At 51.9% G+C, this 19,035-nt stretch overlaps 7 protein-coding genes across 7 annotated transcripts; 4 read left to right on the top strand and 3 right to left on the bottom strand.

The window, feature by feature from the left end:
* Nucleotides 1-283: 283 nt before the first annotated feature.
* Nucleotides 284-3,052, bottom strand: BBBOND_0206110 (PA14 domain containing protein, putative; the record flags this gene model as incomplete). Its single annotated transcript, XM_012912185.1, has 6 exons — nucleotides 284-1,264; nucleotides 1,302-1,376; nucleotides 1,412-2,176; nucleotides 2,217-2,472; nucleotides 2,510-2,808; nucleotides 2,846-3,052. The coding sequence occupies 6 exons, from the start codon at nucleotides 3,050-3,052 to the stop codon at nucleotides 284-286; spliced, it is 2,583 nt and encodes an 860-aa protein (XP_012767639.1).
* A 118-nt stretch (nucleotides 3,053-3,170) lies between these two features.
* BBBOND_0206100 (hypothetical protein) lies at nucleotides 3,171-3,389 on the bottom strand (the record flags this gene model as incomplete). Its single annotated transcript, XM_012912184.1, has 1 exon — nucleotides 3,171-3,389. One exon carries the CDS (start codon nucleotides 3,387-3,389, stop codon nucleotides 3,171-3,173), a length of 219 nt encoding a protein of 72 aa, XP_012767638.1.
* Nucleotides 3,390-4,172: 783 nt separating this feature from the next.
* On the top strand, nucleotides 4,173-7,354 carry BBBOND_0206090 (sortilin, putative; the record flags this gene model as incomplete). Its single annotated transcript, XM_012912183.1, has 2 exons — nucleotides 4,173-4,360; nucleotides 4,912-7,354. 2 exons carry the CDS (start codon nucleotides 4,173-4,175, stop codon nucleotides 7,352-7,354), a joined length of 2,631 nt encoding a protein of 876 aa, XP_012767637.1.
* Nucleotides 7,355-8,691: 1,337 nt separating this feature from the next.
* Nucleotides 8,692-9,657, top strand: BBBOND_0206080 (hypothetical protein; the record flags this gene model as incomplete). Its single annotated transcript, XM_012912182.1, has 1 exon — nucleotides 8,692-9,657. One exon carries the CDS (start codon nucleotides 8,692-8,694, stop codon nucleotides 9,655-9,657), a length of 966 nt encoding a protein of 321 aa, XP_012767636.1.
* A 980-nt stretch (nucleotides 9,658-10,637) lies between these two features.
* Nucleotides 10,638-11,594, top strand: BBBOND_0206070 (hypothetical protein; the record flags this gene model as incomplete). The annotated part of the gene is made up of 1 exon (XM_012912181.1): nucleotides 10,638-11,594. The coding sequence occupies one exon, from the start codon at nucleotides 10,638-10,640 to the stop codon at nucleotides 11,592-11,594; it is 957 nt and encodes a 318-aa protein (XP_012767635.1).
* A 67-nt stretch (nucleotides 11,595-11,661) lies between these two features.
* BBBOND_0206060 (protein of unknown function (DUF663) and AARP2CN (NUC121) domain containing protein, putative) lies at nucleotides 11,662-14,204 on the bottom strand (the record flags this gene model as incomplete). The annotated part of the gene is made up of 3 exons (XM_012912180.1): nucleotides 11,662-12,453; nucleotides 12,488-13,397; nucleotides 13,714-14,204. 3 exons carry the CDS (start codon nucleotides 14,202-14,204, stop codon nucleotides 11,662-11,664), a joined length of 2,193 nt encoding a protein of 730 aa, XP_012767634.1.
* Nucleotides 14,205-14,882: 678 nt separating this feature from the next.
* Nucleotides 14,883-18,938, top strand: BBBOND_0206050 (membrane protein, putative; the record flags this gene model as incomplete). Its single annotated transcript, XM_012912179.1, has 1 exon — nucleotides 14,883-18,938. The coding sequence occupies one exon, from the start codon at nucleotides 14,883-14,885 to the stop codon at nucleotides 18,936-18,938; it is 4,056 nt and encodes a 1,351-aa protein (XP_012767633.1).
* Between the last annotated feature and the right edge of the window lie 97 nt (nucleotides 18,939-19,035).

The raw sequence follows: 19,035 nt of genomic DNA, 5'->3' as shown, positions 1-19,035 counted from the left end.
CGCCCGAAGGTCAATTACACATGCCGGGACACAGCGGCTGTGTGCTGGTTGTAAAACCATTGCACGGCTATAAGGGGTATTTATGTCTACTGTTGGGGTCTATATGTTGGAGGGGTATATGGACAGGCCAATCAGGAAGAGCCCCGTCGACTTCGAACGCAGCTCCACGAAGCCCACGCGCTCCAGCGATATCCTCCCGTGGAACTGAGTGGTGTCACGCGCAAAATGCAATCACCTACCTCGACGGACTGGCCGACTTGCAGCGACTCGCCCTGTAGGACTGTTAGGCGTATGATACCGCACTCACCTCTAGCACCTCGACGCCGTTCAACTGCAGCGAGGCGGATTGTACGTGGGTACAGAGGGCGGCCAGCAGCACTTCCACGATATAGACGCCGTGTTCAGGGACGTCCAACGTCCACCACTGCCCACTGCCCAGAGGCAAACCCGAACGACCCTTGAGCATGCGCCCAAAGGCAGTTTGGCTGCTGGAATCGATACCGCCTTCCGCAGTCGCTGTGTGGTACCGAGACGTGCAGAACGGGACATCACCGAGAGCAGTGATGATATTGGTGGCGCCCCATCCGTACGATAACCTGCCGTGCGCACCCTTGGCATGGCCCAGGTCCACGTACTGCGACCCGCAGGATTCATTGGCCTGGCAGAAATCGATGTGAATGGGAAACCGAATTGCGTCCTCCACCACGGTCTTCGATCCGCATTGCCGCCCGTAAAGAGCGAAGGTGCCGCCGAGGGTCCAGTCAGACTCGCCTGCTTCGACCGAGTCGCCGGTGTTTGCAGATTCTATCTCGATACGCAGCGAGTCGATCACGCCGTGGTAGCCTAAGTCGTAGCGGAGCTGGGACTGCAGCTCGAACTCTTCGGCGGCGCCGTCGGGGAACACCACACGTGCACGCATGGGCCCACTGCCATCCAACGCCGAGAAGTGGAAATACGACAATTCCACCGGGTTCGCAAACGTGCGCGTCAGCCATTGAGCTGACGAGCGGCTGGACCCGGACCGCCAGTGGCCACCTCCAAAACCTTTGGTGCAGTCGAATGCGGCAGAGGACGATGAAGACGCTGCGCACTGGTCGCCGTTCTTGAAGGGCAGGAACTCCAAATCGTCCTGGCACACGATGTTCGCCATTGTGGGTTGCAGGAAAATAAAGAAGGACGTTTCAGCCAGGAGCTGCAGCTTCACGACACCGGCCTTGACCCGCCGGTAGTAGACCACGAACTCCTGCTGGCTCAGGGCCTCCTCCTGCAGACGCATGTGCATTGTTCACGCTGCCACATACACAGTTGTCACCGACGCCGTAGACCGAAATTACTTCGCTGCTTCGCTCGAACAACGACGCGTCCTCCGCGTTTGTCTGCGGCACGTTTAACATGAGATTGACGAACCAACCGGGATGAAGGAGGCGTGGGCAGATAACGCAACATAAACCACGGCGTCGTGCGATATGTGGAAAGTGACGCTGTCGAAATCCGGCCTCAGAACGGTGCGTATCATGCGCGCACCGCGGAACCGGTCCGGGACATCGGCCACCACCAGGTTAGTGACGTGAAGGAACGCCTGCGCGCCGTTCTCCAGCATAGCCAGGTCGAATAGTCTAGCTTCAATCCCGCTTATCACCAAGGCCTCGCCGGACTCGCGACTGCGGAAGAAGTGTTCGCCACCAATCACGGCCTGAGGACGGGTGGCCGTGCCCCAGCTCACGGAGATCCTGGCGACCTTCTCATCGCGGTATTTCAGGACGCTCTGGTGGGAATACTCCAGGACAATCGGGTAGCGCTTCCCGCCGTCCAGAAGCAACTTCCGCGACGCGAGGTGCGACGACGATGTCGAGCGACCGTCGAGCGCAACCACCCCAACGGGGCTGAACGCCGCCGTGAACTTTGCGTGGCCCTCCAGACCATGCTCAACAACGAGCTCGCCGTCGATAAACAGCCGGAAATTGCAGTCCGCATCAACCCAGATTGTATACGTGTCGGAAACTGGCGCCCGCAAGTAGCCCTCGAAACGCACGGAGAACGATCTTATGTCAACCCCGCCCACTGGCAGCACCTCGTCGAATGTCACGGCGAGGTGTGGATGGTCGAAAAATCCGACGGGCGGGCCCCTGAAGTACGGGTTGTCGAAATAGCTGGCTCGGATACCGTCGCCGACAGCCTGTGCACAATGCTCACCAGAGTTTAGATGGTTAACCAACCGCGGGAGTGTAACCCTGAACGAAGGCGCAGTTCCGCTTGTCGTTGAGAGCGTTCTTCCTCGCAATAGCAAGGCGCTCTTCCAGCGCCTCGTGCTGCTCGGTCAGGGTCTGCAGTGTTCGCGAATTGGCCTTCACCTGCTGAAGGGCACGCTCCAAACCATGCAGTGCATGCGATAACTCGTGCAGCTCGATCTCGTGCGACTCAGCACCGCGGCCACATACTTCGTGGAAGTGCGATAGCGTTCTCGTGAGACGGCTGAAGTGTGTGAAATGCTCGGCTGCACGTCACCAACCTCTCCTCCGATGACAGCTGCAGCACCGAATGGGCGAGCTCCGAGGCCTTCAACTGTGACAGCAGCGTGGCTTTCGACCGCAGTACGTCATAGTCAACTACTCCGGCGCAGAAGTCCCAGTCGCGAAAGCCTACGCCGACCAGCTGCACCTCGACGTAACACCACTCCCTGCCAACAGAGCCGTCGGGAGCCTCAGAAGTCGTGCAGTCGGTGAACGTTTTCCCATTGCGCACAAACGCGGCAGCGCAGAGCATGCCGTCCACGGTTTTCCGGTGGCGCTGCCGGAATTCGGTGAGCTTCTGCGGAGCGATGTGCGAACTAACAAAAGACGCCCACCTGCAACTCTTCGCGGTCATACTCGGTGGCAGACACGATGGTTAGCTCCTTGGGAGCGCCGACGTTTTTGTCCACGTCGAGCGTGCCGGCGGCAAGCGGTAGAAGACAGCAGCGGCACAGCAGCAACGCTGCTAGAAGGCGTAAAGCCGCAGCGGCGCACCTACCGGCTACTCCTCTCCATACGCCGGATTCGCAGCTCAAAGCCATGCGTCTGGAAAGCGGCGCGACGGGAAATCCGCCTACGCGGTCAGACCTTAGGTTAGTGGGCGGCGCCTCGCGCAACACACACGTCACGCATCGCGGAAGGCTGACCGCATTACAAGTTTTAGCGTATTTGCTCACTCAAATTCATAAACAGGGCAATACGAAGGTAGTTGGCGGTGGTGTGGTGTTGCAGTAGTCGGAAGTCTGCGTGCAAATCTACACATTTGTTTTCATCCAACGACGCCTTCCCGTGCGAATTCGTGTCTAAAGGCTCTGAAGTGAGCGGTTGCATAAGGTACCGAGCATCATCCGTGATGAAAGTGCTGTAATAACAGTGCATAGTGCATTAAGTGTTACTATAGTGGGTAGATGCCGCAAAACAGGCTGCGACGACAGAGAATTGCTTACGTGTCCACCCCGGTTGCCGCCGTCATTCACGTTAATGGGAGCTGCAGTGGAATCACGCTGGTTTTACCCGCAAAAATCGTTCTATGGCGCCAGCATATCTGTTTCTTGCGGCGTATTCCGTACTGGACGACGCAAACGTGCCGACTCCTCTGCTCTCAAGGGAGCGCTCCGGCTGCCGTAGCTGTTAATCTCACGTATCAGTCAACAACCGAAAGGTGGCAAGGTGCGGGCGCCTTCGGTAGCAAAGGGCCGGCAACGGATGGTGCTGTGTGTTCGACGAAACAACCGTGTGGAGAACAGTGGACGTTGTCTAACGCGATTCCAGTCGACGTCGTCGCCAAACGCTCGATGACACAACACACACATCGGCAGAGCAGTACGAGCCACAGCCCAGTGGAAAACGCGCGCACGCCCACTGAGTCGATAAAGGGCACGCGACAGACAACACCGTCACCCGATAACACACAACCCACGCCGAACCACTAGTTTTTTTCTTCCGCTGCCAGCGACGTGCGACGTCGATATAGAACGGTGATTTCACCGGAAAAGCGACACTGTTTCGCTGGTGTGTGCGCAGCGCACGTGAATATCGCAACGGGCAGTGTGCCGGGGAAGCGGCCACGAAAAGACCTACTCGCCCGGAGCAAGGCGGCCCTACGGTAGCGGAGGACATTGCTACCGCAAACGAACTTTACAGTAACGAGGACGCACAGAAATGGTGCCGCGCTTGATCCTTGCGCTACTGCCCGCGCTGTTGCTTTCCGCCGCCGCGGAAGATGTCGGCGCGCCCGTGCCAGAGAACAAGATTAACTCGCACCTAGACATCTCGACGCCGGTGAAACACGATGACCCGACGCATCCAGCGAATGCTGTTTTGCAAGAGCCTGCGAAGGTGGCGGCAGTGTAAGTTGCGGATGCCGTGCCCCTATGTGATTGCCTAAGCCGCTGCATGTCTATCGGCAGTGTTGTGTTACGTATGCGGCGCATTGTTTTCGTTGCGCTTATATCGATAGAATATGGTGGTGTGACGTGGTATTGCCTTTGTCTGAGCTGCGTAAATAGTCCATTCGTTCGCTTTGCTCCGACGGCGTCCCCGTAGACGTTGCCTGAACCGTGACTGCAGATGGTTACATGCGCTCCTTCCATATACATTTGTGCTCTAGTTTTTGATGTTATTGCTTAATGGGTTTGTTTCACCCTCTCATTCTATGCCGTAATGAGGGGCTCCACGCAGCGGTGCTGTCGCCAACTTGGCGCGTGCTGGGAGTACGCCGGCTAAGAATTCGATGTTGCTCCGTGTTTTGAGTTTACATTGAGATATTTCGAAGTGATACTTGGTGTTACGTGCTATAATGGGCATGGAATGCAGCCTCGCAAGTTTTTACGATTGCGTTGTAATGTTCATCTTGGATATATGTGCGATTTATTGCGCCAAACACTCACGTGTTTTACAGAGCGGAGCCGTCTGCTAACGAGAGCGCTACGGGAGTTGCAGCTGGCAAGAAGGTGTCAGTCACTGAGATCAGCTTCGACAGCCTCATCGACGATCTCGTGTGGTGTGGCAACAACCACACAACTGTGCTCCTCAAAACGCAGAGCGGAAGGCTGTACCGCTCGTCAGACGGAGGCATACAGTGGACGGAAATCACGCACCTATTCCAGGGAAGCGCGCGTAACGGCAGCTACAAAGTCGACTCTGTCGTCGTGTGCGAGACCGACAAAAATGTCGTGGTTGTAATCGGAGACTCGAAAACGCATTTCATTTCTGGCAATGCGGGGCGCAGCTTCGTACGGTTGGAGTTCGAGGGGACCATCAACATGTGGTTGTTCCATCCGTTGAAACCATCCTGGGCCTTGCTCAGCTCCTGGGAGGGGGCATGCTTCGCCAATGAAAATGACGAGGACTGTGTCCATTCCATTTTCGTAACACGGGACATGGGACGAACGTTCGACAGGGTTGCCAGGTACGTGGCGCAGTTCAGCTGGGGAGACATCACCACCAACTCCGAGGATCGCATCTACTACAGTCGCTACTCCATCGAGTCCGGAGACCAGCCCAAGCAGGATGGATGGAACAACGGCATCAGCTTCATGTGCACCGATGACTTCGGATACAGCTCCAGCGTCATAATGGAGGGTGGTAACAAGTTCCTGGTCTCGGGGAACTACGTGTTCGTGGCGAGGGTCGCCGACCCCGTCAGGCAAACCGTAAACCTATACGTCAGCACTGACAACGCGGTCACGTTCAATAAGGCAGAGCTTCCGGTAGAACTTGAGGAGCGCAGCTACACCATACTGGATACGTCTGAGGGCGCTGTTATCATTCACGTGGGCCATGAGTACGAAGGCGGGGATATTGAGGTTGGCAACGTCTACATCTCTGATGCCTCGGGTCTGCGCTACTCACTATCGCTACCCAACAACATCCGGTCGGCTTCCGGAGAGTGTGAATTCGACAAGGTCTACTCACTAGAAGGTGTGTATATCGCCAACTTTAGGGATGACTCCGGCGGAATGCTCAACCCGAGGAACAAATTCAAGACGCACCTCGACGGCACCAAAACACAGATCGACCAGAAGCGCAACAGGCACGTTTCACACAGCAAGGTGGAACCCAACATTCGCACCGTTGTGTCATTCAACAAGGGTGCGGAGTGGCACTACCTCCAACCCCCAAAAGTCAACTCCGAGGGCAAGCCATACGACTGTGAGGAGGGCAAGTGCTTCCTGCACCTGCACGGCATCACGCAGTACAAGAACTTCGCGCCCTTCTACTCCGTTGAACAGGCGACCGGTCTGGTACTAGCAACCGGTAACGTCGGCGACAGGCTCAGGTTTGACCCGTCACAGGTCAACACCTTCCTCAGCAGAGATGGAGGCCTCACGTGGACGGAGGCCCACAAGGGTGCCTTCATCTACGAGTTTGGTGACTACGGAGGGCTCATAGTTATGGCGCAGGACCAAAAGAAAACGAAGGAGGTTATATTCTCGTGGAACGAGGGCGCCACCTGGTTTGACTTCAGCCTCAGCAAACACGACGTCAGTGTGAACAACGTTGTCATCGAGCCAAAGTGCTCATCGTTGAATTTCATACTCTACGGCAACAGAAATGGGATCGGTGTTGCGTTCCACCTGGACTTCAGCTCGCTCGGGCAGCCACTCTGCAAGGGCATATGGAGCATAGACTCCAGCTCCAGCGATTACGAGACGTGGCATCCGACCGACCCTCATGGAAACCACTGTTTGCTGGGGCGTAAAATGGTCTACAAACGCCGCAAGCAGGCCTCAGAATGTTTCAACGGTAAGGAGTTCAGGGCCACAGTGGAGAGGGAGGTTTGCAACTGCACCCCTGACGATTACGAGTGTGAAATTGGCTTTACGCGCGCTATCGGAAGCAATACGTGCAAAATCGACGGCACATGGCTTATGCGCGAAGGGTGCACTTCCTCTAGCTTCTTCTGGGCCGATGCATACCGCAAAATCCCTGGAGACGTCTGCACAGCCGGGTGGATTCCACACCAGGTTGCCGTGCCGTGCCCGCCACACTCGCCGCTGTCGAAGGGAAGCAAGGCCGTGTTGTCCACAATCATGGTGCTTGCCATCATAATGATGGCCATTGTCTACATATCCCACAACGACAAGTTGAAGCACCTCTTCCACAACTACGGTTTCAAGCAGTTCAACTACGTCGCCTACACCCCGGTCAACGCCAAGAAGGCGGCACAGCGTGGAGCCGGGTTTGGTGGTAGATTCGAGCCGGAGCTCGGGTTTATCGACGCGGAGCAGGAGCAGGACGAACCCACGTTGTTGAACTACCTCAGCGGGAACCGCGCAGCGTCAAACTCCCAGCAACAGCAGGCAACAAGGGGAGAGCAGAGGCAGATTGAGCTCCTCTGATATCGACAAATCTTAAATATCTCACCAATAGGCAGTATGTGGAATTGGGGCCTGCTGTGATTACGTGCATGGGTTTGTTGTTGGCGTGTAGTGACCGCCATGGGCGTTCGTGAAGCAGGCCTTGCGGAACATCAATCATTTTCATTTTCCGTGAATATTGTGCTGCTTTTTGTGCATAAGAGGTGGATGGTGATGGCTATCACGCCGCATATCATACGAAGATGTGACAGAAATTGAAGCCTTTCGCTGCTTAGTGAAGATGGGTGCCTGTATGCTGTAGACACAAGAGTGGTACTGCGATATGTTCATGACGTCAAAGCAGTCGGAAATTACGGTTCATGAGGTTTTTCAATCTTCAATGGCAGGCACTGAGCACTACGGTTAGTTAGACGGAGGTGGATATCCGGCCTGATTAAACGTAATGTCCAACACTGCTCACCACAACATACACGGGGCGGATTCCAGCCTTATTACTCAGTAGTAATCAGCTGTCATCGGTATTAGTAGGTACTTTCATGGGTCATTGCATTTGGAGAACCTAATTTTACATTGGTGCTCTCGTTTACGCTGTATTGTCATACAGCATGCAATGTCGCATCCCGTCATATTGTGGTTGCTGTAGACTTCCACACGTCAGTATCGGTTATTTATCGTCGATTTACATCATAGAAGCTCATAATCACGCCATCAGACGTACTAGAGTCTAGAATGTATATATTTATCTAAAACATGCAGAGTGCATCAACTAATGGATTCTATGACATATCGCTATCGTATTGGCAATCACCGCGTAACCTTGACGGCATCACGTAGTTACCGGCTGCTAAACATGCGACTGGTGTATAATGTAACGCCATGCGGGTGGCAGTACCGTTATTGCTGAGCATCGCCGATAGGCATCCCCTTGGCAAGGGTACGACAGGGTGCATATCAATGTGCATCCTGCGGAAATTTAACACCGAACTGCGGTCTGCATCATTCTACACACTACCTAACGCTATATGTCGCATGTTGCGCTGGAAGCCGAGCGTTACAAGAACGGCGCGGAGCCACGCGGGACGATGTGTGCCTTCCAGCACATCAGGATACGTGATTTTTGTGCATTCTCATACATATAACATACGACATAAAAGTGTGTTAGAATTGCCGCAAATAGCACATATGTGCCTTGCGGTTTTTCGTGCCATTCAGCGTATTAGCACCACCCATGGTCATTGCTGATGTCGCACACCCCTACACGGTAGAAGGGTTTATTTACCTTTTATACAGCGCATGTAGTAATCGTTTTACCATAAACAAGTTTTAAATAATAGGCGCGTGATAAATAAGCTAGCAAGATGAAGTTGGTGACCTCTTTCGCTCTTCTGGTTTTCAGCCAGATCAATCTCATTTTGGCGGCTGCTGAGGAGCAGGCTTCTGCAGCACCGGCGAAGGCTGAAAACACTCCGAGTGACAATATCAATTACAATGATGTCATTCCGACTGTGGAGAAGCGTTTCAAGGCGGTAATGAAGTTGATGAAAGGCGAAGGCTTTAAGACTGAACTTTTGGAAAAGGCGAATGCCGAGATCAACAAAGTTTCAACCCAGTTTTTGTCAAGGTTCACGCCACTATTAAGCGAAGGTGCTCGAGCCGCTTCCGGCCAGGTTGTGGAGCCAGTGCCAAGCTGGATCAGGGATTCTGCTACAAACCGCGTTATCAGCCATCAGGCTGGAGCTGTACAGAATGCTTTGCTGCAATCAGGTAAAAGCATCCACAAGTTATTTGTGAATCTTTTCGAGAATTTTTCCGAACAGGTACAAAGTGCTCCCGTAAAACCTGAAGCCGGGAAAGAAGCAGAAAATTTGGCTCAGGGTAACACGGGTCTTACTGGATCAGTTGCGACTTCCGAAACTACTGTTGCAGAAAATGATCAAAATGATGAAGATTTCTTGAACCTGCGTTTCGTCATGCCCCCTTTTGCTAAAGATATCGCTGCTCTCTATACCTTGATCAAGGATAAGAAACAGCAGACTGTAGAGGAACGCAATGCTTTAGTTGAGGAAATTAAAAAATGGTTGACCGAAAATGTACGTAGCGTTAAACCCAAAGAACATATGGTATTTGAAACTGTTAGGGAAGTGTTGGAAAAGCTATGTGGTTCCGAGAAGCACCTGGCAGATACTGCTTTGTCCTTTGATGCCTACAACCATGTGGATTCGAAACTTGCTGAATCAATCGAGAGGTGCAAGAACATGAATGCTGCAAGCTTCGGCACTATGGGCCTGCTCTTGGCTGCTGTTATCGCCTTCACCATGTGGTAATCAGTATTTAATTACACTTAAGATTTTACTTTACGTTCGTTAAATTTTAGATTACTGCATGCACCGGACAAAGTTGATCAGCCCCTCCTCGGTGTCCGGAGGTACTCATTTCATATGCAATTTACTGCTTAGAGGCGGACGATGTACCCGCGCCATAGGATGCCAGCCATAAGATTCGTGCGGTGCTGCGTTGATGGTGACGCTTATAAAAAGTAACGCTGATGGTTCCGGCCTCGAAGACCAAGGGAATTAAATAACTCACGACTACACAACAAACTGCGGTGCACGCAGCACCACCTAGCGCCGCCCACAATCGCAACTATCTGTGACAGCATAATGTTTTATATCGCACAACACTTAGAGGTCACCAGCAGCGGGAACGTATAGCGCATTCAAGCCTTGCCGTTGCCCACAACATACAATAGTACTGGATGCCGGACTACTAACTGCAGCAATGAAAGTGGCCATTCAAGAGCGGATCATAATGCAAACCAAGCTTTTAACATGTGCACATCACGGCTAATAGTACAACACAAAGTTCGAGAGCCATTGACAAACACGCCTGTAGCTGCGAAAGACACGGTGTTGCGGCGCCGACCCAGACCGGCATTATGCGCAGGATTCCGGGGACAGTGAACACATACGCACACTACACAACCAATAGCGAAAATCACGGGCTTTTACGAAGGTTCCACACACGCACAGGTGTCTTACACATGCTACAAGGCAAGCACGAAAACGTATTCATGTCCTACATAAGCGTTCCCAGTGGATAGAGGAGCGGAACGTTTATATTGAAATATTCGTCTAGATTCTTAGGTCGCTAACAAGCACACCGCGGAATGGGACCGAGAAGTTTCCGTCCAGTTGTCTAGCACTCCAACGGAGGGTGTGCACCACCGCACACACCACCTTTGTATTCACTCCGAATTGTATTCTGTGTTGGTTCTTTTCTAGCCATCAACTGATTAATTGGCAGGATGAAGTGCGTTCTTTCTTTGGCTATTCTGGCTATCAGCCAGATCAGGCTCATTGCAGCTGCGCCGCAGCAGGAGGCGGGTCGTGAGGCACAACAGCAGGCTGTCGAGGCCAGCGCTAAGGTTCAAGACATCAAGTACACTGATATCTTTACTAGCACCGAGAAGCGTTTCACGGTCGTCATGAAATTGATGAAAGATGATGGCTTCAAGGCAGAATTGCTAACAGCGGTACACGGGGCCATCAGCCGTTCTTCAAATGATCTTTTTCAGAAATGGGCCGAAGTTCTGAGCGCTGCATACCCGCAAAGATTTGAGGGTGCTGTGGCTCGGTCTACCCTGCCAAGTTGGCTGAAATCCACTGCCGTCAAAACTAACAGCGATCAAGCAAATAAGGTGAAAGAAGCTTTGACCGAAGTTGGTAAAAGTGTTCATACATTGTTGACTCAGCTTTTCGGCGAATATGCTAAGAAAATCGAAACCGAAAAGGCTGAAGTACCTCAAGGCGCCGCGTCAGGCGTAGCCGGCTCTTCAACGGGACTAGCACTTACTCAAGCAGCTGCAAACACATCGGACAATGATGACTTGTTGAACTTGCGTTTCGTTATGACTCCATTTAAGGATGACCTTTACGCATTGTACAATTCGATCAAGGACATGCCAACCTCGAACGACAACGACAAGACGGCTATTAAGACCAAGGTGATGGAATGGGTGAAAGAAAAAGTGCCTAGTGTTGAACCCATAGAAGCGATTGATGGTCATGCAGTGCAGGGTCAATTGAAAAAAATTATCGTCACCGACACTCATCTGACCGACTCTGTTATCTCTATCGAATCCTACAACCAAATGGACACCGATCTTACGGAAGCCTTTGAGAAGTGCAAGAACATGAATGCTGCAAGCTTCGGCACTATCGGTCTGCTCTTGGCGGCCGTCCTCGCCTTCACCATGTGGTAATCAATATGTAATTACACTTAAGATTTTATGTGACGATCTTTGAATTTTTAGATTAATAAATGTCGTTCTAGTCTATCCAGACGCTCCACGATGGCGGGTGCCATTTCGGGTATACGCGTTTGAAAAGTGCGAGGCAGACGATGTCGTCCTGCCGTATCACGTCGTTGAACATGCACTTCATGTAGCCGTGGGTACCCAGTGGCTCCTTTATCACGCCACGCAAGCCGCGCTTGGTGTGGAGGCCGGCGGGCCTGAAGTACCTCACGTCGCGCGGCTCGAAGAACATGTAACGCACCACGGCCGTGCGCTTGTGCACTCGGAACGGGTAGCCCGTGAGCACGATGCGCTTCAGCACTATGCGGGTGGGATCCGCGCCGCTCACCACGCCGCCATACAGCATCACAGACGGGTCCGCCGCGTCGAGACTGACCACGGGGGTGTTGGGTAAAAGCGCCATGCCATAAATGGACGCAACGACGGTGTGCCCCTTGTGGACGAAACGGCAGAAGGTCCCGAAACGACCGTGCTCGGCAGCCACGTCCTCGCTGTAGATTGGGCGCGCTGGGAAACGACGGAAACCGCAGTACAGCAGCACGTCGCGCTTCGATGCGATAGAATCAGGGCCCTCGAAACTGCGAGTCACGCTCATGCTTAACACCGAGACCTTTCTCTCAAAAGGGAAGACCGCTGATAATATGAGTGGCTTCGCGGTCTTGCCGCTCGACAGGCCAGCGGTGGTGGTCATACGCTCGTGGCAGTCGGCCGGCACGTTGCAAAGCGTCAATCTTATGAATCTCCCGGACGTTTTGGTGCGACTGCAGTTCACTTCAACGGTCTTCCTAGAGTGCGCCATGGTTGTCTGATTAATATGAGAGCTTGTATGACCCACTTACGCGAAAGTTCTCGAATTCGCAAATCTGGAGGTACTCCGACGGTAACGATTCATACGGGTCCCACGCACCTTCCTTTATGCTGCGAAGAGCGCGATATTTACGAAAACGCTCACGTGCTGGCACGTCTACAGGGGTATCCACTTCGTCAGGGAAACTCAGGTCCTCCAACGCGCGCTTTTCGAATTCAATCCGCTTCTGGCTGGGGTTCAGGTCCTCTAAATTACTGAAGTAAGTGTCGATGTCTTCACCGCCGCTGTCCTCACCGCCGCTGTCCTCACCGCCATCACCATCACCAGATGCGTCGTGCATATCCACGTCTTCATCCGAAACCCCGCCAACACGAACACACTTCTCAAAGTCCTCGAGAAGGTCGTCCCCGTCAGCCATGTCAGACGGGCGAGCCACAGTAGTAGACAGGCACTCAACTTCCTGCGCTAGCTCCCTTGCGATTTCATCGCTCAACTCCTCGACCACAGTCTCCGATTCCATGGCACTGGAGCGCTTCACCGGGCACGGGTCCGACAGGAGCTCTACACGCTGCACCAGAAAGTCTCCGATGCCAGTTACATGCACAGGGTGCCGGACGCTAAAGCCTAGACCGCGGGCATAGCCAACAATCGAAAGTTGCCGCGTGGACGCATCGTAACTGTGATCCAGAGACATCAGGTAACTACGACCAGCACGCCAAGTCAACCCGGTGAGCGACACACATCCAATCGCGGTTATCGCAGCAACGAAATCGCCTGTATTTTTGATGCTTACGAACTTCTTGTCACTGCCCAGCTCATCGAAGAAGTACCGCCTCACCAGGGTGCAGCTGCCAGAGCGGTCGCCTGGTAAACCGATCTCTAAGTCGACGCCAACAGGCGGTGGCACGCCTTGCTGACGAATGACGCTCAGTGCCTTGTATCTGTACGCAACATGTGATAATGTGTATCACAAGAAATGTGGAAGTGGATTTAACATTTTGCTCACGGTTGCCGCAAAGGCAACCACAACATCAACCATGTCAACTCAGAATTTCATCGCATCAATTCTTACAATTATTAAGCCTTAGCATAACATCGACACTTGCTCATCCACTACTGTTATTTATAGTACGAAAAGCACCAGGTAGTATGCACTTAAGGAACTACTGAACACACTCACGCCGGATATGAATCCGACACCTATACATAAGACCATCAACATTACAGGGCGAGTACTTGCGTATATGAGCCACTTACCCGAAGTCATCATAAGCTGGATCATCGTTGGTACTTCCACGAAACAGGCAGACCAGGACATCAGCCACCGATGCCGCATAGAGGATCGCCGAAAGCGAACGAGGGCACGAAAACAATACAACGCGGCGTGGCAAACCGTCACGTAGCATTGATGCTGGGAGAAGAACAGGGGGTGACACGGTCCAACCGTCAGGGGAAGAGCGAACGTAACTGGCAGACTCTACAGACACCTGACATACCGCGGAGTATATGAATTCATGGGCGTTCGCGCTTTCGTGGAAAGGCAGGACAAACACCAATCTGGGAGCTTCATCCTGGATGGCTGACCGAAGATTCTTCGTCTTCGCCACGATGCGGCTCTTTTTATCCCGACGATGCAGCGAAACGTCCTTGCCAACGGCAGCCGACGGCCGCTTAGGCTTCACCCCGTTCCCCTTGCCATTTTTAAAGGGCTTATGCTTCTGTTTAAGCACTGCGCGATGAACTGCCATTTAATACTGCGATAAAAGTGACCCTATGGTTTCAACTGTGCCTAGACAAGCTCAACTACGTCAACCGCATTAACGGCCGGTCGGCGCCTGACCACGTAGCAGATAGGTGGTAAGACAACGGTACCTATAACCGTTTTATAGTTTAAGGAAAATGTAGTTAAATTTGTTGTGCGTATGTGTGTTTTTATTAAAACTTTACCCGTATCATACGGGAAAACGGAGATTATGTGCCATCCTAAACGCAGAGCTTTACAGAAGCGGGATGTTTTCCATAACACATGTGACTAACATTGAAAGTTTGATTTGATTCCTTAAGGAACCGCGCTTTTGTCTGTGATTTAACTCGCATTTAGCAGTTGGAGAAGGCTGTGAACTGTGCACAGACAAGCGTCGAAAAAGACATTAAAATGGCGACCGGTACAAGATGTGCACATTTCGTACCTTCTTTAGGCAACGTAAATGGGAATCAAAATGGAGTGCCGCTTATAAACGGCTAGCCACCGGCAACGCACCTTGCTGCATTCTACATCTGGAGTTCGGCTCGATGTCTAACGGCAACTGGAGCGCAAAATCTCCTCCAGAAACCGATCGCAAGCACACACATCTAACATAATTAGGGCATAGGATAAAAATACAAACACGCATGGTTGGGAAAAGAAGACGAACGGGCCCTCAAACATGACGCGATCGATGAGAGGATGCGTGCGTCTGATCGCCGCAGCCATCTACCTCGCGATCCACTGCGATGTGTATGCCTATAGGGACGTAAAAGGCGGTGGAATTGGCGCCAATGGAGCTGTTTCAGTTCCCGTGGGAGCTGCCGATTACGCGAAACTCAAGTTTCTCGACGCAATCAGCGGCACTAAATCCGAAGAGGAAACTAAAAGCGCGGAATGGATCGAAACACCAGAAGGAATGATCGCAGCACCAAAAGGAGGAGACCAAGAGAACAATCAAACTGAGGTTGCACCGGAAGGGGACAATGTGCAGGCTGATTCACTTGAGGCAGACTTGTCTGCACAGCCTCTTAGAGATCATGCGGCAGTCGGCAGTGGTGAAAACATCGCAGTGCTCGAACGCAGTGTCGGCATAAAGGGGTTCATGGAGCCCTTTATAAACAGCCTCAGCACCGACCTTCGCTACATGTTACTCAAGCAAACAGGCACCAACTTCCTTCATGTCTACCGGAAATACGCTCTAAAGCTCGAAACCCTAGAGGCGCCAGTTTACCGGAAGATGGTGAAACTGGTGGAGGAGAAAGCGGATGCAATCGGCTTTGTTGATTTCAGCGAAAAAAGAAGGAACAACCTCATGCCAGAGGTCAATCAGGAGGCCATGAAGGTGGCAGGAATAACTTCGCTCCTTCAAATTGGTACCGAGGTAGCCTTTCCCAAGTTGAAAAAGGCTGCGAAGTCAAAGAAAGAAAACAATGTCACAAAGGTGGCAGAGGTCAAGGAACAACCGAAGACCGTCAAGGAGGAACCAAAGACGGTCAACGAACCTCAACCATTACCGGTGTTCGAGCCGTGGAGAAAAAACACAGAGGTGCTTGAAGCGATGCTTATCAAAGTGCTGTTTTTATTGGGAGGAGACAAGCATACACTTGATGTCTCCGATAGGCTGCGCAACATGGCGAGGGCACTAGGGTTCAGGAAAAAGGAAGAATCTGAAAAGAAGGCTGAGAAGAGCTCAACAGCCATGAACCTTGGGATGGAGCTTTTCGCCGCCTGTGGGAACAATCCTTTCCTGCTCGGTCATCTGGCGACGAACATGTTAGCGTATACCCAGTACAAGCTCTTCTTTGATGGTGATCAGGGCAGGCCATTCTACACGTGGTTGGATCTTGTTAAGTCCGGGAACCTCGACATGCTCGACAGAATGTGTGGTACTATACGGGGGCCCAAATACAAGAGGGATTCCAATGGAGCAGTCACGGTCAACAAAAATAGGAAACGCAAAGACGATCCGCAGCTCAACGCGGATGGTGTCTTTCTATGCAACCTGCTGGAAGTGCTCCTAGTTTCGATTGATGCCTCTATAGACGCCATGGGGCAGTTGCTCAGCCAATACGGTGTGCCGTATGAGCACAGTGTCGGTGCTATCGCGAACGGCAGACGTATGCAGGCATTCGTGTGCTCTGATCCCAGGGAATCGGCAATTGTTGTCAGGTGTGACTTTATGTCTAGCACGCTCAACTCAAGTAAAATATTCGAGGGCAAATCCAAATACGAGGGAGAAGAACTCTGGCAACGACTCCAAGATGCGTTCGATCTCTTTAAGCTCTTGAGTGACGTTAGCCTGGATGGGGAAATACCAACCACCTGGTTAAGGATGATTTCAGACCCTCGCAAGTATGCAACCGTGTTCGAATACGCAGTCAAATTCGACAATAGGATGTTTGCAGGTAAAAAGAAATCGTGGATGTCGGAGTATAAAAAGGTCGAAGATAAATTTATTTCATCGAACTATAGCGGGAATATCGACCTTAACACAGCCATGTCGTTGCTGAAAAGCGGAGGACAGAAGGCAAAAACAGGAACGGATGATTCACTCAAAAGGGCATTACTCTATATGTCAGCTTCTGGAATCAAAACGTGGGTGTCGGGCAATCTTGAAGGTCTCCAGAAAAATTTTGGTTTCTCGCCTTCCGTACTGTTGGCAGGGAACTTAGCGCCGTACTTCAGACAGGTTGCGCAAACCACCAGCGGTGGATTGAGCCACATCTTCTTGTACCACATGCTTACCTCTCCGACTCCTGCCTATCATTTCCAATCTGACCTCAGCAGTTTCAGAGGGGGCAACCTATTGTACAACATTGTAGAGTCGTCGAACATGTTCATACCCGCTAGTCTCAAGAGAGGAATCAAATGGTTGCTCAAAGGAGGACTGGCGAAGGAATTCAGGCGCGAAAAGGCCAAACACACGTTGTTGCAACTGTTGCCGGTTGAATTGCTGAGGAAGGCTGTAGGTGCCATTACTTTCGTAACTCACTCGCTCGCCGATATGCAAATTAATCAGAACGCACCTATTTGGGGACGCGGTATGATGTCGGCAAAGCAGAGAGAACACAAACATTTCGTTAACGGGGGTTATGTTAATCATGTCGACACAATCATCAAGGAATGGTCAGACGAGGGCTACACGGATGCTATAGCTAAAAAGGTCCAGCATGGAGATGACCTCAACAAAGAAGATCTGAAAAATGCCGATATGCATCACATAGCGCATTCAGAATCTCTGAAGTGGGACAAATACCTGAACGCACGCATACTAGAAGGTTACAATGCATTCCTTGACATGCCCTCCATGAAGGTGCTTGAGGGAAAGCACTCACTGGTATACGAAATTGTGAAGGATACCAGGGACAACCTCGAGCAAAACCTAGGCGATACAGTGTTCTTTGGACGCGTGGTGCCACCGCCAGTTTACAACAACAAGTGGAAAAGGTTTTTGCAGAGGGCTAGCAAAGTGAAGAAGATTGTGTTCCACAGGTCTCTGCAAAACGTCGAGCATGCTGTTTGGTTTGGCATCAAACTCAATTATAAGCACGTCGTGGAGGTGGTCGAGGAACTCAACAAAATATCAAACCTCATATCGTCCACAGAATCGTACAACCTCCAGGAAGCGTTCGGCCATATCATTGACGACGCTGTCGCCGTTGTTGCGAACGAAGAGTTCAGGCGGCCCAGTGGAACTCAGGAGAACTTTGGAATACCCAGCGTCAACCCGTTGTACACGAGAATGACTCCGGACGAAAGAAAGGTTGAATTCCAGCAAGGTATGTGCGGCCAGCACTGTGGAGCCATCTGGAGGGCTCTATTGGCGTTCACCATGAACACCATGCGGAGCCCAGCGTCGATTAAGACGTTTGAAAAGTCGCTCAGTCAGAACAACACTCTCCAAGACATGGAAAAACCGGAATTTGTTAACTCAATGAGGTTTATTCTCAAGGGTGATGCGATGCTTCACATGTACGACAGTATGCTGCCGAAGAAAATGAAGAACGAACTCAGGGCCATAAAATATGGAAAGGCCTTCTACTTCGCAAACATTATGAAAGTGGCCTCTAATGTGCTGGGCATCCTGGGTTACAGGTACACGTCCAACATGCTACGAATACAGGCGCCCTACTTCGGCAACTTCGTTGTTCAGTGGGATAGGGAGAGGGAAAAGTCGAGGTCGAAAGCCATATTTGCTTACCTGTCCATAGGAACAATGGCCGCGTACTCTGTCATGCAGTGTGCGGAGATCACGCAGCACGCAGCGGACGTTGGTCAGGGGCCAGTGGAGTCGTGCTTCATGCTCATCAAGCCTCCAAGGATGCACTGTTTGCTCCAACCAGCCGAAACAATTGTGAAGACGGCACTGTCCATTGGGGTGCAGGATGCCCTCTCCGTCACTGTCATGGCGGTTATAGGACCCTACTTCTTCTTGCCCATGGCGGCGTACGCCTCGTGGCAGATTCTCAAGCACCACTTCAAGGTCATACACCGCTTAGATATCGCTCTGTCAAACACTTTCAAACGGATGTGGAGCAAGATCTCCGCCTCGTCTATCGGTAAAAAACTCACTGCGTGGTTCAAGAAGCGCCGTGAGCATCGCAAGGACATCGAATCCAAGGGATTGTTAGCCATGAAAAACCAGCAGCCCACCAACGAAGAATCGGGCGCTGTTGCGGTGGCGGACGAGATGCTTAAGTCGGACGACTACTTCTCGTACACTAGCTTCGGCTGATGGCTGTGCCATAGCCTCTAACTGTTTGTATCACAGTTACAGCAACATTTGTAATGTTAGCATAACTAATGTGAGCTAGCTTTGGAGCCCCTAAATG

This window comes from Babesia bigemina (assembly GCF_000981445.1).
Source record: "Babesia bigemina genome assembly Bbig001, chromosome : II".
Classification (NCBI taxonomy): Eukaryota; Apicomplexa; class Aconoidasida; order Piroplasmida; family Babesiidae; genus Babesia; species Babesia bigemina.
Note: the sequence above shows the minus strand (reverse complement) of the source record. Positions and strands in the feature narration are given on the sequence as shown.